At 44.1% G+C, this 21,591-nt stretch overlaps 2 protein-coding genes across 6 annotated transcripts in view; one reads left to right on the forward strand and one right to left on the reverse strand.

The window, feature by feature from the left end:
* The window catches only part of SYNPO2L (synaptopodin 2 like), a 34,000-nt gene extending 20,429 nt beyond the window's left edge, over positions 1 to 13,571 (reverse strand). Inside the window, exon 1 of the mRNA XM_027719927.2 lies at positions 13,298 to 13,571. Coding sequence (XP_027575728.1) covers positions 13,298 to 13,402 — 105 coding nt within the window. The 5' untranslated portion in view covers positions 13,403 to 13,571. The remainder of the gene's footprint in view (positions 1 to 13,297) is intronic.
* Positions 13,572 to 15,742: 2,171 nt separating this feature from the next.
* Positions 15,743 to 21,591, forward strand: part of SEC24C (SEC24 homolog C, COPII coat complex component) — a 38,816-nt gene continuing 32,967 nt past the window's right edge. For 4 of the 5 annotated variants that reach the window (XM_027719882.2, XM_027719899.2, XM_027719906.2 and 1 more), the window contains exon 1: positions 15,743 to 15,783. The gene's annotated coding sequence lies outside the window, so the exon portion shown is untranslated. Of the gene's footprint in view, positions 15,784 to 16,279; positions 16,485 to 21,591 lie in introns of those variants that run through there. The other variant, XM_027719883.2, reaches the window with a different exon arrangement.

The following is a 21,591-nucleotide window of genomic DNA, read 5'->3' on the forward strand; positions in this document are numbered from 1 at the left end:
TACACTGGATTTGTAGATGCTTCTAGAAGATTTCTTTGAACCTTGAAGTTAAGTGAGAGACACATCAGTGCAGAGCTGTTTAAGAGAGAGCGCAGTGAACGAACTGTGGCAGATCCTGCAGAGAGGTAACACAGCAGGGCACCTTCTCCCATATCTTACAGCCTTGTGCTGGAGCAACCAGTCTCAGTTACGTTGCCTGCACTTCTATGGCAGCCTTATGAAAGAGAAGTGGATGTGGGAGGATTGCTGCCCTGTCACTGTTCTTGCAGGGGCAGTAGGGGAGCAGGGAAGGAGAGGGCTGGAGCCCTAAGGAGGTCCCATGTCATGGTTGGCTGGGCTCAGGGCCTATGCCCTCTGCACCCATGGGGTGTGCTTGCAACCAGAACTCGACCCTGCTGGCCCATGTTCAGGCAAGAGCAGCACTCCTCCCAGGTCAGCCTGTCAGCAGGACCGAGAGGTGTTCGGGAAAAAGATGGAAAGAGGAGGGCTATCCTTCAAGTTGTTTTTGTGTTCACTGGCACTTTATCGCTCTGTAGCCTTTCCAGCTTGACCCCAAATTTTGCCTGCATGCTTAAAATAGGGACTGGCTCATCCCAGCTGCCACATCCATCAGCCTCTGTCATTTTAGTCCTTTATCTCCCTCCTTGTTAATATAAGCCTGGAATGAGAATGTGTGGGTCTATAATGAACTACTGCTGAAGAACCACTTTTTTGCTGTTACAATATAAATGCTGCTTCCTGATACTCCCTCGAGGAGCAGCTGTTAACTGAGAAGAGAGAGCAGACACATTTTCCAGTGCTGCCTACTGACACGGCAGCTAAAGAAGAGAGTTAGGAAGTTGAAGAGAGGTTAGAAGGAGTGTCCCCTGGTATTCCCCAAAAGGCCAACTGCTGCTCCATGGCCAAGTGCTTGGTGCTTAGCACTGGATAGGAACATACTTGCTGAGTATGTCTCCCAGTTATGGAGTGAGGAGACTGGGGGTTAAAGGCTGTCAGCAGGTGCTCAGAGCATTACTCACATCGGATCGTATTCCTCCATGCTCACTGAAACCAACTGGATGTAGGCTGGTGACCAACCAGAGCAGCAATAGTAAGCTTCCTGCGATCCTCTGGTCCCATAGTATGTGAGACTTTGCAGGCAAGTGTTCAGTATTCCCAGGCAGGGAGGATCAGGCTGTGGTCCCAACACTGCCCGCTGCTGTTTCAGGTACCTTTATATTAGAGCAGGCTGGTGGGACACAAGCAGTCCCATGCAGGCTGAGCATCACAAGCAGACAAAGCTTTTCTCTCGTTGTTGGTGAGGATTCTGGCTCTGGCTTGGTCTGTGCTCAGATTTTACCAGAGTGACAGATAGCCCACGTGCTAAAGCAACTATTGGTCCTTCAGTGCTGTTGCAAAAGTCTGCAAACTAGCTCTGTAGTCTAGGAAGGACTTCTCCCTGTCTCCATTCCTCTCTGGGAAAACAGGACCAGGTCTCTTTTGGCACAGGAAGAGACCTAGCGAGTCTGAAAATAGCATGTTTCTTCTGGTGCAGTCTCCCATAGGTTTATAAACCCTCCCTGGAATTTTTACGAATTTGCTTCCCAGGGTCAGAGGGAAATGAACTATCCACAGCTTAATTTTTATGCCAAATCCCTACCCCACTGATTTGCTAGGGAGGAAGGCAAAGAGGTTAAAGGCAGAGAGGATTGTGCAGGGAGAGAAGGAAGAAAGCTCGTCAAACAGAAAGGACAGGACAGGACTTAATCCACAACCATGACAGCAGGGTGCAGTGTGCCGGAGGCTGCAGAGCCTCTGGACAGAGACCAGGACATGCCTGCCAGATTTCATATGCCTGCCAGCCCAGTGCTGTGGAGACTGTAATGACAACCCATAACCTGTACACCTTGCTTACAGCAAGGGCAGCACTGAGCTTTTGAGGGTCCAGGAGAGGGTGGCTGCCTAGTCCAAAAGCCAGGCTCGCTGCCCATCCTGAAGGTCAGTTTGCCCTCAGGCTCGAGCCACTTGCTCCCCATATCTAAAAGAGGCCCTCTCCTGGGCACCCAGTGAGCCACATGAAGTGTCACTAACAGGGAGCTTCTGCTTAGGTTGTAGACATGTTGGAAGGTGCCACCAGACAGTTGTTCTAAAGATATGGGAAAGGCTGGAAAAAGTGGCATTTCAAAGAGAAAACCTCTCTGCTTCCTGTAGGAGATATCTGGAGAGCTTTCTTGTGCACATGAGAGGCTGATGGACTCTGACAAGAGGTCAGGGCTGGCCCCAGACCTGGCCCTGGGGGATTGCACTGTCTGACCTTCTAGCACATACTGGCGAGGACTGATCTCTCCTTTTGTGTGAGGAGCCCCACAAATTCTGTGAGCCTCTTGTTAACTAACTCTCTGTTACACTTTCCACTCTGTGCCTCAGTAGACACACTCTCCCATGGCATACCTTGACTAATTGGAGGAATGTCCTGTTATGATATCAGATGGATTTAGGAAATCCTAATTTCAGAGTCTTACTGATTTATGCTACTGGAAATACAAATCAGTGTGAAAAACTGGAACAGATTTACTCAAAAAATTGTCTGTCTCCCCGCCCTCTCAGCAGGAGTTCTGTAGTGACAAAAGAGCTCTTGGCAGAGAGGTTTGGGTGTCTGCAGCACCCAGGTACACGCACATACATGTGCATGTTTTTTTTTTTACCTGCTTCCTCTCATTGATCATGTGCAATCAGACAGAAGGAGAAGGACAGAAACAATTGAGGGGAAAAAAGAAAAAGAGTGAAGGTGGCAACTGAGGAGGAAAGGAATAAAAAAAGATATTAAAGGGAAGACCAGTGCTAGGAGAGGCCAGGAAGGCCAGGGTTGGGATCAGGCTTTAACAGTACAGTACAAGTTTCCTTGTACAGCCCTGGGGAGACAAAAGGACATGCTGACTATTGGACGTGTCTTGGGGAATTCAGCCTAGCTTTCAGGAACAGAATGCAAGAGGAGGGGTCAGATCCAACTTGGCAGCATCTGTCCTTCAGTAGGGACTATATTTAGATAGTGGTATGTGGGGGCTGAACACACGCTGGTATGCTAAGAATAGAGTAATCCTGATAGTAACTCGGTGGCTTCACATCTTGCTTGAGTACAGCCCAGGGAACCTGTCTTGAAACTTTGCAACCACCTTCCCTGCCGGCCAGCACTGCTTCTTCATAGGGAAATAAGCTATGGGTAAATAGAAGTTTGCAGTGCCTTTCAGAAAGTAACCTGTCATAGGTTCACGGCATCTTTCCCCTTACCTCCCCAAGGCACCTCTCACCTCCTCTCACTGTGGTAGAAGACAAATTACATTATCAGTCTTCCCTCTAATCTAAAATCTTTCCAGCAGCAACCTAGCAAAATCACTTCAAGTCAGAGTTGTATACTGAATACAATTTGTCTTCCCATCCAGTGCCCTTCCAATCTCTGATTGCATCTCTTAACACACAGCTTCCCCCTTCCCCCACCAGCTATAATGCCATGAGGGCCAATGCTCCATGGCAACGGGGCAGTATTTAAATTTCATTCCGAGCCTTATGCGAAATGCAGTCCTCTCACAGGGTTCACCTGGAGAGTTAAGGACAGCCTTGTTGTGTATAAAGCATTACCAAAAGGTAGGAGACCATTTGGGTCTCCTCCTCCTAGAACTTCCTGCTCAGCTGAACCACAAACGCAGCTGTTGTTAGATGTAAAAGCAGAAACAAACACCCTCTGTCTCTTCTTCTTTCTTAACATCTGTGTTGACATCTTTTTGGTTACTGGAACAGTTTGTTTTGCCTCCAAGACCAGGGTCTAATTTTTACTTGTGCAAGAAAAGATACCCCTGTGGCAAAAGTGGGTAGATCACTAGAGGAGCGTTCAGGAGACCTGGATGATTTTTTGTGTGACCTTGGAGACAACACCTTGGAGAAAGACTGTGAGTAATAAATGGCAGGAGCCTGAAAATCAGGATGTTTTTCAACAGTCTGTCTTTATCTCAGCTGCCCACCTGAACACAGAGGTCCACTAAGATACTTCTTCTATGCCTTGTCTATTAAGTAGTAAATAACATCACATCCTCCTGGCAATGCCATATTTTTATTGGAAGCTATTTTACAGGAGAATATTTACTCTAATCCATTATGATTACATTTATTTACTTAGTTCATTAACTTCCCACTGAAACTCTGTATTCCTTTTTAAGAGGTGACACTGGATGACTTGTCTCTTCATAAAGTAGGTCTGGTGTCTCTGCAGACCTCCTTCACAGGGCATCCATGGTGAAGCTTAATTAGGGAGTCTTTATATAGAGAGAGGAGAGAACTCATACTTTGTGGGATGAAGACAGCAATGGAGAGTGGTGAAAGAAGATATCTTGAGTGGGAGGACAGACTTGGGTGACTTTAGTGATGAGAGTTGGTAGTGGCAGAGGATGCTGGTGCTGGCCAATCAACTGAGTACATAGCAGACTACTCTAATATGTTACTGCCTAGAGTGTACCAGTGGGGGGATATTGCTGTGAAGGAAAGGGAGAACAACTTCTTAGATGCCCTAGACTTAATTCTGATTTATACCAGGGTATACAAGGTGATATAAAACAAATGCAAGCAATCAGAGGTTGTTGGTTTTCTTTCTCTGTTGGTTTTCTCTCACTGAAACCAGTTGCCTTTAAAAGAACATTTTGTTGTGATAATACAAAGGGAGGAAGAGAAAAACAATCCACCTTCTTTGCCTAAGCAAGATGTTTAGCACAGGTTTCATTGCTAGGAGCAAGTTTCTAGCCAGAGGTGGCTGCAGGTAAATGAAGAGAGGCTTTATCTCCATAGCTTTTTGTTACTTGATGGAAGATTAGCTGAAAAGTGAGCAAAGTATAATACTGATGACAAAGAATAATGCCACATGTACTAGAATAGATACTAAAAGTACTTGACAAACATTTTACCCTCAACAGAGTAAACAGCAGGATATCATTGTTTTTTCTATGAAGCAAGGATTCAAAAGGAACAGATATATTTGTCAAAAGCAAGAGTACCAGATCCCACACCTAGCTGCTGTGAGAAGAGCAACTGAGTGTTCAGAAAAAACATGCTTATACATGTCCCATGTAGGTCCTTTTTCTAGAGGCTCAGCCTGGCTCCTTTAGACATAAAAGATTTTAGAATCAAAACCTAAGGGAATTGGAGCTCCTAAGCAAATCTAGCCACCAAAATGTCTCTTTACGGGTACAGAACTGGGCACTGAACTGGGCTGAAAGGAGTGGAAGAGTCTTGAACACAGACCAGTTATCCAGAGATGTCTTCAGTCCTCCAGGATAAAGTGCTTTCAACCTTAGCCCTGCATGCTGATACTGTGCTCCAAAGGGCAGTGAGCATATGTAAACTCTGAATAAAAAGCTTTCTCAAAACAGAGGACTCTTTTCAGCTGCTACTAATTGTTGAATAGCAGCAGTCTTAAGTATAATATGCCTCCACAGTATTTGTGCTGAGAGAGGGCAAATTAGAAGACGACAACATACCTATCATTATATTGATAGGATGAGGATCACTTATGTTTGCAAAAAAATATTGGACACAGCATTCATAATATTGCAAGTGTGGGTTACTGCACCAAAACACAGCAGTCGCTAACCCAAAGAGAGCCTCTCAGCAACAGTCTGAGGAGGATAAGCAGTGTTGTTCTGCAGCAGCAAGGACAGGATCAGCCACAGGTATGGATTACAGAAGTACCCCATTCACCTGAAGGATCCAGGGCACTTTGGTACAGAGACTTTCCTGTGCCTTGGGGCATCTTCGTAGTCGTCTTGTCGTCTTGTAGGTATGAACGTACTTCAAAAGCCAGGCTCAGCCTCCGCAGATGTATTCAGTAGTTCTAACCAGTTGCAGGCTGACTAATGCCAGCAAATAAACCTGAGCTCTGGACCACAACTGACTGTAGCATTAAACTGCTGAAATGATCCTTGGCACACCTTTGGCTCAGACCAGCTAATGCTGTCCAGAACAATTCCCAGGCACAGTCTAGGAGCTAGAACAGATAATTCCCAGAGCCATTGCCTGTGGGCATGCAGCCATCTTATTTGGGAGAACAGAAAAAGTTAATTGCTGGGCTTTGCTACACTCTGTAGCAGCTGGCAAAAGTGCCAGAGAATGGTCCCAGGTGCATTTAATGCAGCAGGTATTGATGTAGCATGTATGGTTTCACTGCAACCTCTGATAAGTGTCAAGAAATTCTTCCATTGTGCCTGCATCCTTATGGACAAATAGGATGTAAAGATGATACTGGCCGGGCCCTTTACTTCTGCAAGGAAGAGCAGAAGAGCTTTTCTACCAGGGTCCTTCACACAGAAGTCTTAGACCTCTGGTGGAAGCAAAAAGCATGGAGCAGCCCAGCTGTGGTCACATGGCAGAAGAGAACCCATTTAGGACAGTAATGTATGAAAGACCAGAGGCCAACATCACATTTGTCATTGGCACGATGGCCTCATGGCCTTTCAAAGGGAGGTAGGAACCAAAAAAAAAGAATAAACACGGAGTGAAGTGTTTTGGGCAGTGAGAAAGGAATAGTTAACAAATGATTAAAGATTATCTGGGAGTAAACACAGAGCATAAATAAAGATTTTAAGAGTTAGAGGAAAGGGTATAATCACCAATGCAGTCCATCCACACAGTCTGTTCTCTGCACTTGTTTTGAGAGGGAGTTCCCATGTAAGGCTGCTTCCCTTGAAGGTAGCTCCAAACCACGGTGAGGTACAAGGAACTGTGAACTAAATCAGTAGCTGATACAATCAGCAATGGTCATTTGCAACCATGATAACATGGCTTTCTGTTTAGGCCACCTTCTGATCATTGTCCTGGAGGTCCTACCCCTCCATCTTTGCTGAAAAGAAGTAGAACTCCCCTTCCAAACTTTCCACCTTGCTCACTGCTGTCCCAGCACTGTACAGAGCTTGCAGCTTTTCCACCAGACAGCAGCCCTGGAGCCCCCCACATTTTCCTGGCAGGCAGTGACTTGCTGGTCCCAGCTGCTCCTTGGAAAGTTCCACGGGCGCTGCAGCATGCGCTGCCTCTCTAGCAGCCAAGGGTAACACCTGCCTAAGTGCCGACAGGCCATAAAACATGTTCAGGAGCGCTCCCAGTGCAGCTTGAGGCACTCCTTCCACAGTGCTGGCAGGCATATTCAGCCCTCCAAAATCAGCATTAGTGACTGCTATAGAGTAGGCCGCCACCAGTGATGTTTTAGATGTGACAGTAAACATTTGTGAAAACATAAATAACGGCCTGCCCACTGAAAAGGGGAGAGGAAGAGAAGGTGCTTGCAAATTGGGAAGCGATCAGACCTATTTGAATTAGAGCTGGCACCTCCAGCAGGAATAAGGTCACATGAGCAAAGGTGAATAGGACAGAATAGCTAGGGTTTGGGTCACAGGGACCAGTGACATGGCATACAGGCAGTAAGGACATCTGGCAGAGGAGACAGTAGAAACAGTGAATTATCATCAGACAAACATACAGGAGAAAGTGGAGATAAGTGAGAAAGAGGTAAAAAGGAGGTTATGATGAACTGCTCTTAAACAACAAAACAATTTTTGGTTTTAGAACCTATACAATCCTGTGTCACTGCTTCCCCTAACAATTCACTCCATTGCTGCAGAGTGTTTGTACAGAATAGCCGACTGAAAGAAGTCTCTCGAGTTATCAGGGCTAATCAATCCCATGTTGTTTTCAGAGGCCATATTGTTTACTCCAATTCATAAACTGATTCAAAAGGTTTTCAGTTCTTTTTCTAGATTGGAAAGTCATTGCTGAACATCCCTGGTTAGTTGTTTGTGCACATTTGATTGGTGACAATGATGTCACCTATATTTGAATAGTGATGCTGGTATTTGCTCAATATCTATTTGTAGACAGCAATCATATCTTTCAACATTTTGCTACGTGAAAGAAGCCTTCTCTCCTCCCCTCCTTCTCTACAGCTGCTCTACCTTACATTCATTTTACTTGAAAGTGGCTGACTCTGTAAGTATGGTACTTCCAGTTAATTCCTCTTTGTGCATTAGAAAGTAACATCAACGTCTTCCTATCTCAGTCAGACAAAGCTGCCTGAGGCTCATTTGTTTATGTTTACCTTTTTTTCAGAGATTCATCATTTTGCTGGCTCATTATTAGTGATGCACTAATATGCCCAAGTCCTTTGCCTCTACTATCAGTACCTGCTGGAAAGACTCCAGTTTCCTCTATGTTACTTGTGCTGGAGGTGTGCGTGCCTTCCTTGCTTTGTATTGCAAGTAACTGCATTTCCCCCTCACTGAATAAATCTTGTTTTGTAGCAGGATCCCTAAAGGCAGGTTTGCATGCACTTGTATCATCCTAAAGCTGCCCCGTTTATCTTTGTAAAAATTATTTCCATAATATAGCTTCATGTTAGATTTCTACTTTGGTTAATTCCAGGCTTAGTGCTTACAATTTTCTCAGACAAGGTATTTTAAATTTTGTTTTGTTTCAAGTGCATTTGATGCACATATCCTTACTGCAGAGAAATCCTCCAGGAACCCGATGGTATTGTTCTCTCTTACTATCTTTTCAGAATGGGTGAACCTTCTTGCCATTTATAGTTACATCTCAGGATCTGGTACTTACGCTCAGCCTTTCTAAAATAAAAATCTTACCATCTATGGATCCTTTTTGCTTCTTGTATTTGTGTTTGTTTTCTTTCTTTCCTGATGACTTTTTCTGGTTAAAGATTTCCTGTGTTATGTTGCCATGTGCGCCCCAACTACTGAGCTATACCAAATCAGCTTTATTGTGGTGAGGGGTAGTGTAAAATCCCACTATGTTTCATCTGCTTCATTAGGTAAGAGTTAAAAGATTCATTAGGAATCACAATAACCCAGTATGAATCCTCAGTAGTTCAACTGATTTAACTTAAAAGAACACTGCTGTAACTAAGACCAAAATGGAGATTTCCTTTGCTTTTTGTGTTCTTAGCCTTTATTTCACCCTTTATTTTGTTTCTCTAGTTCTCAATATTCCAATCCTTTCTAATTTCTGCAGAATGATTCATATCTTCTATTGATGTTTGATTGTGCTGTGTATCTGCCTACTGAGCATAACAATGCCTGCTTTTCTTTCAGCTTACTTATTACTGAGTTGATATTTTAATACAACCCTCATTTAAAAATCATCTATCCTTTCTCACTGAGGGCTCCTCAGACACTTACAAATTTTCTTTTGTTTCTTCTTTTGTCTTACCCCTACTCTGACAGTATCTGTTTTTATGAGACTGAATTGTTAATGGTACCCCTTTTATGTACACATCAGTAGTATGGTAGCCTTCGGATTCACATTAGACATTTTTGGCACCTGAACACTGCAAATGATTGTTTGAGTGGAAAAAAATAGTCAGTATGTGTTCCTGGAGGCAAGTTTAAGATGAAAGGAATAGCCATTTGCAGTTACAGATCTGGAAACATATAATCAGTTGGTGTTAAGACTAGCATTTCAGTCTTGCCTGTGTTATTTAAATTTGAGCTTTTTCCTCAATATTCACTGGGCAGTGCTGGAAGAAGCAATGTTCTGATCCCAAAGGAGGCACAGCTGGTTTGGCTCCATAAGTTTATTTGAACACAAAGCTAGTTATCACAGAATCATGACATGGCTTGGGTTGGAAGGGACCTTAAAGATCATCTCATTCCAACCCGCTGCCATGGGCAGGGACACCTTCCACTAGACCAGGGTGCTCAGCACCCCATCCATCCTGACCTTGAACACTTCCAGGGATAGGGCATCCACAGCTTCTCTGAGGAACCTGTTACAGTGCCTCACCAACCTCTGAGTAAAGAATGTCTTCCTAACATCTAATCTAAATCTTTCCTCTTTTATTTTAAAATCATTCCCCCTTGTCTTATCACTGTCTACCTGTATAAAAAGTAGCTCTCCCTCTTTTTTATAAGTCTGCTCTAGGTACTGGAAGGCTGCACTGAGGTCTTTCCAGAGCCTTCTCTTCTCCAGGCTGAACAACCAAAACTCTCCTAGCCTGTCTTCATAGCAGAGGTGCTCCATCCCTCAGATAATTTTTGAGATGCTGCACTAGACCCTAACAGATCCATGTCTTTCCTGCACTGAGGATATGCAGTGCTCCAGGTGAGGTCTCATGAAGGAAGAGGGGCAGAATCACCTCCCTCCACCTGCTGACCACTCCTGTTTAGATGGAGCTCAAGGTGCTGTTGGCCTTCTAGGCTGCCAGTGCACACTGTTGGCTCATGTAGTTAGTAATGTGTGACCCAAGAGGCTTTCCACAAGGTGTATAATTCCAGCATCTTGTTCTAGGTGTGTCCCTGAACCCATAACTCACAGGGAGTTGCTGGATGGCACAGAAGCTCTCTGGCAGCTGGATCCAGCATGTGAAGATACAGCTGCTTTTCTATCCCTTTGTGTTAGATAGACTGAGGTATAGAATTGATCCCTTGCTTGGAGAAACAGTTTAAATACAGCTATGTATCCTTTAGAAAAGTGGGTTCACACCCCACTTCCAACATGTTCATGTACTTTATTTAGTTGCAGCCAATTGAATGCTTTGCTAGAAAAGATGGTTTAAAAATGCATATGCCCACTGTACATTTTGAGGTAGCTGCAATTTGAAAAAAGCCAATAATTTAAGCCATCATTGTGAACAGCTTATGAGAGAACAACCAATTAGAGGCTCACCAATGTATTTGAAAAAACAAAAAAAAAAAGGAAAAAAAAAAGAAAGCATACAGCAGACACAAAAATATCAGGAGAACAAAAAAAAGGTACCAAGTACAGCAATTAGTGACTAACTTATAGTAATTTCCATATAGAAAAGCAATAAAAAGATGCTGATGCTGATGTAAACTTTAGAAGAAATAAAGGCAAGAAGACTGTGTGACTGTGTAAATTGATCATGTAAGTGAGGAATTGTGCAGGGCTTTGTAATACAATAAGAGCAACTCAAGCAGGAAATCCCACTTTGTGCAACATTTAGTCTTTGGAAGGCCTGGCTGCTTCATGTTATCAAATCTTCATTAGGAAACCACTTAGGGAGACAAGTGAGGTAGTAGCTGTTCACAAACGATTTTCTGTTTCTGTGTAGGGTAAACCACTAGGACTGTCAATTCTTAGATACTTCACAGGGCACGCTGACAACTACCTGGGGGAAAGAATTACCCTCTGCATTGCATTACTCAAAAATTAGATGCATTGGAGAAGTTTGCAAGTTCCTCTGAAATACTTGCAGGAAACAAAAAGGGAAGAGGAAGCAGGACATAGAGTGACTCTTAACCTAGTCTGGTCTAGCAATTCCACTATCTCTACATAACTACAATGTATATCATTTATATATAACTTATTTCTTATACTTAATTGATTAATTTCCCAAGTTAGCTTTTTATCGCTTATTCATCCAGAAAGGTATATAGAAACAATCTGACTAAGCATCCAAGGGTAAGCATCTTTCCCTAGCATTACTGCTATGACTTTTCTAGTCTAGAAGTTGAAACTGTCTAAACTGACAGCACTGGAATCCCTGGTTCACCATCTGTATCCACTCAGTTATCTCCTGGCACCCATCAGCTATTCATGTCTGTATGTTCTATCACATGACTCCTGGTGGTTTATTCTCTTCTAAGCAGTTTACATTCAGGTCTGACCTTACTGGGCTTCTGGTAAGTTTTTACAAATCCTTTCTTTGGAGACTGTTTAAATGGAGTTGCCTTTAAGACAGTGACCTGTGGTCACCTGGATGCCATTAAACTCTGGGCGATAATAGACAAAAATGACAAGTATAAAATCAAACTCCTGCTTGAAAAATTATGTATACTTTGAGCTTCAAATGGATTTGTATCAGTTATATTTTCCATAATTATTTTTAATGCAATACCCAAGTACTGTAAAACTATATATACATATTTGTATCGCTAGACTTAAAATACAACACCCAGTTCTGGGTTAGAGCTGCTTCTAGTTAATACCTTCCTGCTACTAATCCTTGAGCAATATTCCATTCACCTTAAGGTGCAACACAGCCTAGGTAATGGCTAGTTCTTGATACTGTTCAATCCCTCCTGAGTAATCTTTATAGACAATTAGAATCTCCTCCCTCTTCAGTCCCAGTTTTTTGTCTACTGAGGAAAAAACAGGAGTCAAAATAATCTTAGACCCTACAGAGTTTATGTGGCCACTGAAAATCACATTTTCCTAACAACCACTGATGCCAGACACCTGTTTCAAGGATACTGATTCTTTCTTTTCAGCACCTGAATCTCTATGAGTATGTGCAGAAATTGCTTTTCTGGAGAAAAATCATCTTTCGCTATTTAAGAAACATTCACTTTGGGGCCAAGCTGTGGGATTCCAAACAATTTGGCAGAAGTTACAGACAAACAGTCTGTGATCTGGGGTGAGCCAAATGACACAGAATGTTTCACTTCAAAATTCTCTGTCAGAGACATGGTCTGCTTAAGGAAACAGAAGGAGCTGGGCATAACATTTTTTCATTCCTGCTGCTGGGTGCCTTCCAGGGAGACATCCCAACATACCATTGTGTCAAGGCTAATGCAGCTGTCAGGACCTTAATAAAGAGGACCATTTTTTCCTAATTTTTAGGCTATTCAGTAGTCTTTATGAAAAGAGAACAGTAACAGATGTTTATCAAAAGGAGTGCAAATCAAGGTTCATGTTTATTCCTTTTTTATTATTTCATCTCCCATCCAAACAATGGTTTTCCTTTAATTCTTCAAATGGTACCAATATTTGCTGCGTAGAGCATCAAAAATATTCACTTCAGACAGTATTGAGAAACTTTCACCAACAGAAGAGACACTAAGAAATGTGCATCTATTCTGAAAGCTGGAATATAGTAATTAAGCATTAGGGACAGTTGAATTACAAATACGGCTTTGCTGCTTCAATTTAGATTATTTTTTCCTTGGTTGGATGTCTTACACAAGCATGGACGCTGCCATATTTGAGCCCTTTTCCCTGCACTGGCCCTGTGGTTACAGCTCTGCTGACAACTAAGGAGAGACATACAGATTATAAAGTGTCTGAGCTGTACAGACCTGCACTGAGGCAGGTCTTCACCTGACAGTTGTCTCTACCTCAATAGCCTCTATTTCAGGACACGCATCCCACCCTACACCCTGCTTGACCACACCACCCAAGTTTTCCTTCTAAGATCTGCTGCCATAGTAAGGAGTTCCTGCATTCCTTAACAGTAGTGAAAGATGCCCGACTCAGTAGGGATATATGAGTTCAGCAGAACAACTTTGCGCTCACGGTTCACATCTCAAGGTCCTACCTTTGACACTTGAAGGGGTCTTTTCTGCTCTGAACCCCCTTGCAGGCGGAAGCCCCAGGGGGCACCTCCAGACAGAGTGATGAGCATTTCTTCTTCAGCTCCCATGATTTCTATGCTTTAGATATTTTGTCTTCCCAACTTCAAAACAGATTCCAGTTCTTAACAGGCAGTATCTTCTATTCCCATCTTCACAATTCACACCACCACTCTCCAGTCCCCCAAAAGGCCCTCTGCTCACTTTCTCCCTGAAGTTCACACACACACAAGACAGTTGAGACTGTCAAGCCCAGCCTTCACTGCTCTTCTGGACTCTCAGCTGCTGCTCTGCCTATGATTAGACATTTGATTCTGCTCTTGGTAAGGGGCCAGAGTTGTCCTACACACGTGTCATGTCAATCTCACCCTCTGTGCCCCCCCGCACACACGATGGATCTCTCACAGGAGGGTGGCTGAAAATAGCACACCTCCTGTCTCTCCAGAGCTTTGTTTGACACTTTTAAAGCTGGAAGTAAAACTTAAAAATTAAAAAGCATTTCAGGAATAATTTTATTTCTACTTCTCATTCCAAATGTAAACCCTAGAGTCATCCTGTACTCAGGATTCATTAGTGTGAGCTTCAGGCAAGGACATGTCACAGGCACAAACTTGTACAAGATCAGGTGATTAGCACCTGACCCTATGAAATCGAACAAAACCAGCTTGCAAGTGATACGCTCTCCACTTGTTTGCTCCATGCAGCTGGTGTTACTAACTACACAGTAGCACTATGTGCCTGCCCTGAAAGCCTCAGGCAGACTATAGATGTACTGTGCTCCCTCTGCAGCTTGTTGCTCCCTGACATCCCCTACATCCACTCATAATATTAGACACTGGGACAAGTATAGCTGGGATTAGCTACACAGACAGGATTCAAACAGTTCTCTGCAGGGCACTGCTTACATAGACTCCATGGCCAAGAGAACAGCTTTGCACCCAGATAGTAGAATAGTTTGGGTTGGAAGGAACCTTTAAAGATCATCTAGTCCAACCCCCCTCTAATGAGCAGGGACATTTTTCAACTAGATCATGTTGCTCAGAGCCCCATCCAATAGCTTGAGTGTTTCCAGGGATGGGGCATCTGCCACTTCTCTGGGCAACCTGCCCCAGTGTTTCACCACCCTCATTGCAAAAGATTTCTTCCTTATATCTAGTCTAAATCTACCCTCTTTTAGTTTAAAACCATTACCCTTTTTCCTATCACTACAAGCCCTACTGAAAAGAAGTCTGTCTCCATCTTTTTTAGGAGCCTGCTTAAAGTATTGAAAGGCCACAATAAGGTCTCCTCAGAGCTTTCTTCAGGCTGAACAAGCCCAGTTCCCTCAGCCTTTCTTAACAGGAGAGGCCTTCACCCCTCTGATCATTTCATGGCCTTCCTCTGGACCTGCTCCAATGGGTTTATGTGTTTTCTGTGCTGAGAACCCCAGAGCTGGACTCAAGACTCCAAGTGGGGTTTTATTAGAGTTGAGAAGAGTCCTTCAGTGATTTTTCTTTTGGATCATGACAGACAAGACCTCCTGGCTATCCCAAGCCAGGGAGTTATAGAAGAATTAAAATCCATGTTCCCCCTTTAAGAGACCTTTAACATCATCAAGTCCAATCATGAACCCAACACTTCCACTGTAAACTCTAAACCACTAAATCCTATCACCCAGTGCCAGATCCAGATGCCTTTTAAGCACCTCCAGGGATGATGACTCCACCACCTCCCTGGGCAATCTATTCCAATGCCTGAGCACCCTGACAGTGAAAAAAAAAATTCTAATATTTAATCTGAATTTCCCCTGTCTCAGCTTTAGGCCATTTCCTCTAATCCTTTCACTGCAGGCATGGTAGAAAAGACCAGTACCCATCTCACTACAACCTCCTTTCAGGTAGTTGTAGAAAGCGATGAGGTCCCCCCTGAATAAACAAACTCAGCTCCTCCAGCTGTTCATCACAAGATATGTTTTCTAATCCTTTCACGAGCCTTATTGCCCTTTGCTGGATACGCTCCAAGAGCTCAATTTCCTTTTCAAAGTGAGGGCCCAGAACTGAACGCAGCACTCGAGGTGTGGCCTTCCCAGTGCCGAGTACAGCGCGATGATCACTTCCCTAATCCCGCTGTTACTCGGTAGTGAACAACCTTTGCATCTTGGCGCACAACTGGCCCTGGTTGCTCCCATGTCGCGGTCCTTCACAGGCCGCTCGTGGGACACGCGGCCAAAAGCTCCACGGTCTCGGCCGCGCCCTTCCCGCAGTTCGGCGGCCCGTGCGGGCAGTGCCGGCCCGGCCTGTGCGGGACGAGCTCCGCGGCTCCTCCCGCCCCACCGGGACGTCACCGGCCGCGGCCTCCCGGCGCCTGCGCCGCATCCGGGCCCCGGCGGGCGGAGCGCGGACGTGGCAGCGGCGGGCGGGGAGCGGCGGGGCGGGAGCCGGAAGCGGGCCCGGCAGCGGCGGCGGCAGCGGCGGTGAGTGAGGCCCGAGCGGCTCTGGGGGGCCGGGGCTGCCGGCGCGGCCGTGCGGTGCCCGCTGCGGGCGGGCGGGCGGGCAGGCGGGCAGGCGGGCGGCACCGAGCCCGGCGGCCCAGCCGCGGCCCGGACCTGCGGCGCCGCCGCTTCCTCCCCCGCCGAGGCCCGGCGGCCCCGGTGGAGTGTCTCGTTGGGCCCGCCGTGCCCCGCGCCAGGGGCGGCTCCGCAGAGCCCCGGGACTCCCGGGAACGCGTCGGGCGGGAGCGTCCGCATCGCCCGCGGCCCGGCGGGGGCCGGCGGCCTGCGGGGCCGGGCGGTTCTCGGCGGGGCCTGCGCTCCTGGTGCCCGGGCTGCCCCGAGGGGCCCTCGGCGTCCCGGTGTGGTGCGGCGGCTCCCCGCGCTGCGAGCCGGGCCGGCGCTCCCACCCGGAGAACAGAGCGCTGCTTTTCGGCCCCGGTGCGCCGGGGGCAGATACCCCTCTGCAGCCTTCCTAATCTCCTGTAATCCACGGAGCCTTCCCCTAGTGCTTGCGCTGTGCTGTTCAGTCTTCATTCATTCGAGCTTGGTAAAGCATGATCGTCCCGTGCGGAGACCCGGCGGCTGAGATTGGTTCGATTTGGTTGTGAAACTTAGCGGTGGTCTAAAGAAGGAGGAAAGGAAAGGAGATGGCATGATCCGAACACAAGTGTAGTCTCGGAAAGGTGGTTATGCAATATGGCACTCTTGCTTTCCATGTGGATGCTGCTTTAAAGGTGTCTGTTTTCTGTTGTTGGAGTTCGCTTTCATTCTTTCAGGGCAATGCTTTTTATGGAGTACAGTGAAGGTTAGTTTCCTTTTTTTTAGATTCGGAATGTTCTTGAGTATTTTTTGCAGTGTGCGTGTGTGATGTCTTAGCTCTGAGATCTTTGTCAGAGAGACTTTGCAAAACCATCCAAACTCGGCTGTAGTTGAAATTCTGTTTAACCTTACTGGCTGATGGAAGTGGTTGATGAAACATAGGTGAATTGCTTACACCTATGTCAGAAGTTGTCCACAAGAGTTAATATTTTACTATCATGTAAATACACAGATTTTTTTCAGTTTAGTGCTCAGCTGATTTGTAGCCATTAATGTGATAATTCCATAAAAATATTTTCCAATCTTTTCTGTTACAGGTTTCTGTAGTCAATTTTACCAAGTGTTGGGGGGGATGTTGGACAGAAATCACCATCTGAGACGTAACAGGCAGTTATTTTTGTTGTTGTTGTTGTTTACAAGCATTGTAAAACCACACCACTAGAATGGGAGGTGACTACTGATTTTGTACTAAAGTCTTTACTGTTTATTAATATGAAGTTGTCCTGAGTAAGTTTAGGGAGCTTTGGCTTTAACTTTTTTTTCTTTCCACCAAACTTCTAGTAGAGTAGGTGTTCCAGTTATGGAGTGGATAGAAATGTATGTAACCTAAAACTTCAGAGCCTTCCTCTTTAGAGGAGACTTACTTTCAGTCACATATGCACACTGTCTGTGGAAGCATAAGTATTTCTATCCATTTTTCTGTGGAACAGGTTCTTGCTTCTGAAACTACCCCTTTCTGCTTGAGGCTATACCACTCAGGATTCTTTATTGCTATAGACAAACTGTAAAGTGGACATTGATATAAAGAATATGTAATTGCTTCTTAATATGCTGTGACATTCACTCCAGGTTCTAATTTCATTGATGAAAGCTGAGTTATAGTAGTGAACAGACATCTAAAGGATCGTTTCTTTAATGAGTTGTTTGGTGCTTGTACCTCTTTGAATGTTTTTTTCCTACTACTGTAGGACTATATTATCTTCCTGTAACACTTATTATCAAAAGAAGGGTCAAAAATCCAAAGAAGAATTGATGGTTGGCTAAGGAAGGGCAAGGTACAAAGAGTGACTAACAGTGATCAACAACAAGATCTCCACAGAAGAAAGTGGATGTTTCTTGTACTTTAAGCTTGAAAAGCTGTGTTAGGGTTAATTTGTGAAGATAGAGCTTGTTTTTATATATTCAGCAAGATTCATTGTTAATGTAGAAAGCACTAAAAGACAGTGTAAACTGGGCAGTATGTATTAGGAAAAGCTAATTCTGACCTCTGTTTTGTTTCTTGCAAGTGGTGGAAGTTGTGTAAAGCATACTTGTGTAGAGGAAGTCAGGGCACAGAAATTTTGGATGAAAGATGGTCATAGTTACAATGTATGTGAAGAAATCTCGTTTAGCATTATAAAATGCTTTTCAGTCTTATTCCATATAGTCCTATTCTTCTCCCTTCTGGCCTCTTCTCTAAGCTTGAAACTCCTCATGTAACTTTCTAATCAATTATACTTCTGCAAAGTTCATAGGATTGAGTCAGATGACTTCACAAGTAACATGCATGTGGAGGTATCTAAGAAAGAGAGAAAGCTTTTACTATGATTTTGTTGGTGCTGTGTTTTCAGTGACTTTTGCTTCCTCAGAGTTGCTCTTCAGAAGCAATGCTCATAACTGAGTGTTTTTCAAATCTTTTCTTAGAGCTTTATTACAGCAATAGAGATGTGAATCAGTCCCACCAGGAGACTTCAGTCAACAAAGAGTATAAAATGTTATTGAAGTAAAAATATGATGGTGATGGCAAGAGTTGGAAATAGTGATAGTTTTAAGGTTAGTCAAGACTAAGCTGGTTTTTTTGTATTCCGTATTTAACCACTTTCACTCTTGTAACCTGTATGTTGTATTGTACCTTGCCTAAGGCGATGAATTGGCCTAAAAAAAATGGGTTTAATGTGGCCCTTCTTTAGATGCACATAGAAGTGATCAAACCTTAGATGATTCATTTTGAAAACTGTGTCTTATACCTTTCATGGACTGTTAAATGTTTCTAGCAGTAACTCAAAATGCATAGGTGCATTTTGAGAATATGTCCATAGATGAAGAAAATATTACCTGTGGTGTGACAAGTTGAGAATCTGCCCAAGAATTCGGAAAGACAGAGTACCACATCTTACAACCAAACTGGAGTCGGTTCCAGTGTTGCCATTTGGATTGATTTGGACAAATGTAAGGGAGGCATGTGTTGAAATGGCCCATGTGCTTCTAGATTACTTGCCAGTCTGTGATTTCCAGGATATGAGCTTCTCTTCCAGGATTTTCTATAGAAAAACAAAACAGGAGTTTTTTATATCTGAAAAGAACTAAGTGTTCCATGAGTGCCTGTAGAAGACCTGGTAGTCAAGCTGTCAGTGAAACAAAAGCAAGGACATCTGCCTTTTTGAAGATGTTCTTAGCACCAGAGTCTATGTGTTTATAAGAACAGCAAAACTTTGCTACTTCTTCCAGGAAGTTGTAGCATGGAAGCATTAAAGGCACTGTGGGCAATATTCTGAATTGGTCTCTGAGAATCCTGATTGTCCTCTTCTGTCCCTTTTTCCAGAAGGGAAATGTTTGATTTCTGTGTTCAGAAATGAAGTAGACTATTTCCTTCATTTTCAGCATAATAATAGGAGGCCATGCTGTTGTCTTGGGTTGTGTGTGGGGGGTTTTTTTGTTGTTTGTTTTGAGGGAGTTGTTTGTTTGTTTTTTAAAGTATCAGTCTCCCCAGAAGCTGAAGCAAAAAGCCTTTTCTTTCTCAGGACCATTAGAAAAGGCACATCTTTCTGAAGGAAAGTAATTTTGTTGTATACCTTTCCTCTAGAAGTGAACAAGAACTGCTGAGATCAAGCTTTTCAGTTTCAAAAGGAAGTTAACAGTGAATGCAGACCATTAGAAATGATGAATATGCAGTTTTCAGTCATTTGGGAGATTTGCTCATTGAAAGAAGCTCATATGAATCACTAGGTTTTTTTACAGCAGGCCATAAAAACTGCACTGTGGTCTGATTCGTTTGGATACTAAGGAATCCGGAAGCTATTGTAAAAATTAAAATATTCCAGCCCCGCCTCCAGTATTCCTGTGTATTTTCCTCCCATCAGTTTGTGGCTGATCAGCACTGGTTGTCTCTCTTGTGTAACAAACAGCTTTCTGGTAAAATTGTAGCTGTGTAACTGTGTTGACTAAAACTTCCATGGTCAACTGCCTTTGTGCAGAAAATGGCATAGAGCGACTGCTTCGTGCTTTGCAGGAAAGTTGTTGTTTATGGTAATGACCACTTTTCATAGCATTTTTCCTGTAGTGTCAGTCCTGCTTATTTGAGCTTTGTGTATCCTAACTGCTGAGTAGTAATATCATGATGGACACGACGTGTTAGTATTATGTTTGGCTTAGTTTTGGTAATATGTCACTACATGCAAAGGAATATCCTCAGTATTTTTGCCCAGTGAAATGGCCTGTTTTCTTCATTTCTACCTGTCTGGTATATGTCTTATTTCTGTGATTCTCCACACCACCACCACCCTTCATGTCATAAGAAAGAACATTAAATTCTCCCTTTCTCCATGTCTCTTCAAGTGACCAAGTTCTAATTTAAAGATACATGTTTTTTGAGTGGAAACAAAATGAATGTTTGATACAAATAACTTGTACTGGGGAAGAAGGAAAATGGACTCATTCAGTGACAACTGTCTTCCACCTTCACAGAGGCAGATACTCTTGGCCCTGCCCTTGTGGTATTTGCCATCAGTGATGAGCAAGCATGCCACTGGCCTTATGTTTAGAGCAAGTCCAACAACCGAAATTATGACGCAGCCTTGTCCTCAGCTTCAGCACTGGACTTGTTCTTGAGTCTCCCTCCTTGACCCTCTGCCAGTGTAGAGCAAGCATCAACTTGTGCTGTGGTGGAGATTAGCCTGTGCTGGCTGGCACATGGGGTAGCCAAAGGTCTATCACACCAAGCTTTCAGTTGGGACACTGAGTTAGAACCATCTCCTTTGCGTAGCTACTTTTTCCATAAAAGTGCCAGAGATTATCTCAAAACGCTTTTTCTCTGTAAGTTGTGCATTAAATCAGCTTACCTCTTGCTTTTGGTGTTATTGTGGAGAGAGCAACAAGCTGACAGATATTACCTGCTCAGGCAGGAAATACTGATATTCACGTGACGGAGGGGAGAGAAGGCTGAAAAGGAAATAGCAAAAGATTGTCAGGTAAAATCACTTACTGAGTATGCACTCACAGCAGTTAAGTCAGAAGTGGTTTGCAGGGGACATACTTGAGTTCTTGTCCTGTCATGCATTAGAGGAAAAAAAAGCATGAAAGATTGATCTTCTGCCCTGTAGTAATTCCTTGTTCAAACATTCCATGTTCCCCTGTTCAAGGATTTCTATAAGTGTAACTTGTGAAGAGTGTCTTAATCTTGTGAGATGCTGGTACTATATCTGCAGCTCTTCGTGGAGGAAGGACCTGTTTGCAGGAGCAATGACTAGAAGCCAGGTTCCTCGTGCACAGCCTAATAAGCAGGGGCAGGAAGAAGAGAAAGCAACCCTCCTTCCTTGCCAGAAAGCCCTGCCCAGATATTCCAAGATGTGTGGGGATAGTAGGATTCTCTATGCATTCTTCCTTCCCTGTGCTCCTGCCTTTGCAGGAGACATTCTCCTGCTTTTCTGTTTGTACTGGACAGGAGGTGGCTGAGAGTAGGTCTGTGATTGCAGTGTGGTGACACTGGCTGCAATACTGGGAAGGAAGAGGTAAACCTCCCAGAGAGCTTGGGAAGGGAGTAGGTCCCAAAGTCCAGATTTCCTGGCCCCAGTCAGGTTAGACTGTTTTGGAGAACTAAGTCAAGGGTGGTGTGGGAAACCAGAATTTTTGAAGATTACACATGATAAACATGACAGCAAGAGAAGAGTCATGTTTAAAACCGGTGCAGGCTGATCAAAAACTCTGTCACACTGC

This window comes from Pipra filicauda, unplaced genomic scaffold (genome assembly GCF_003945595.2).
Source record: "Pipra filicauda isolate LSUMZ 115617 unplaced genomic scaffold, ASM394559v2 scaffold96_size2947999_pilon, whole genome shotgun sequence".
NCBI classification, from domain to species: Eukaryota; Metazoa; Chordata; class Aves; order Passeriformes; family Pipridae; genus Pipra; species Pipra filicauda.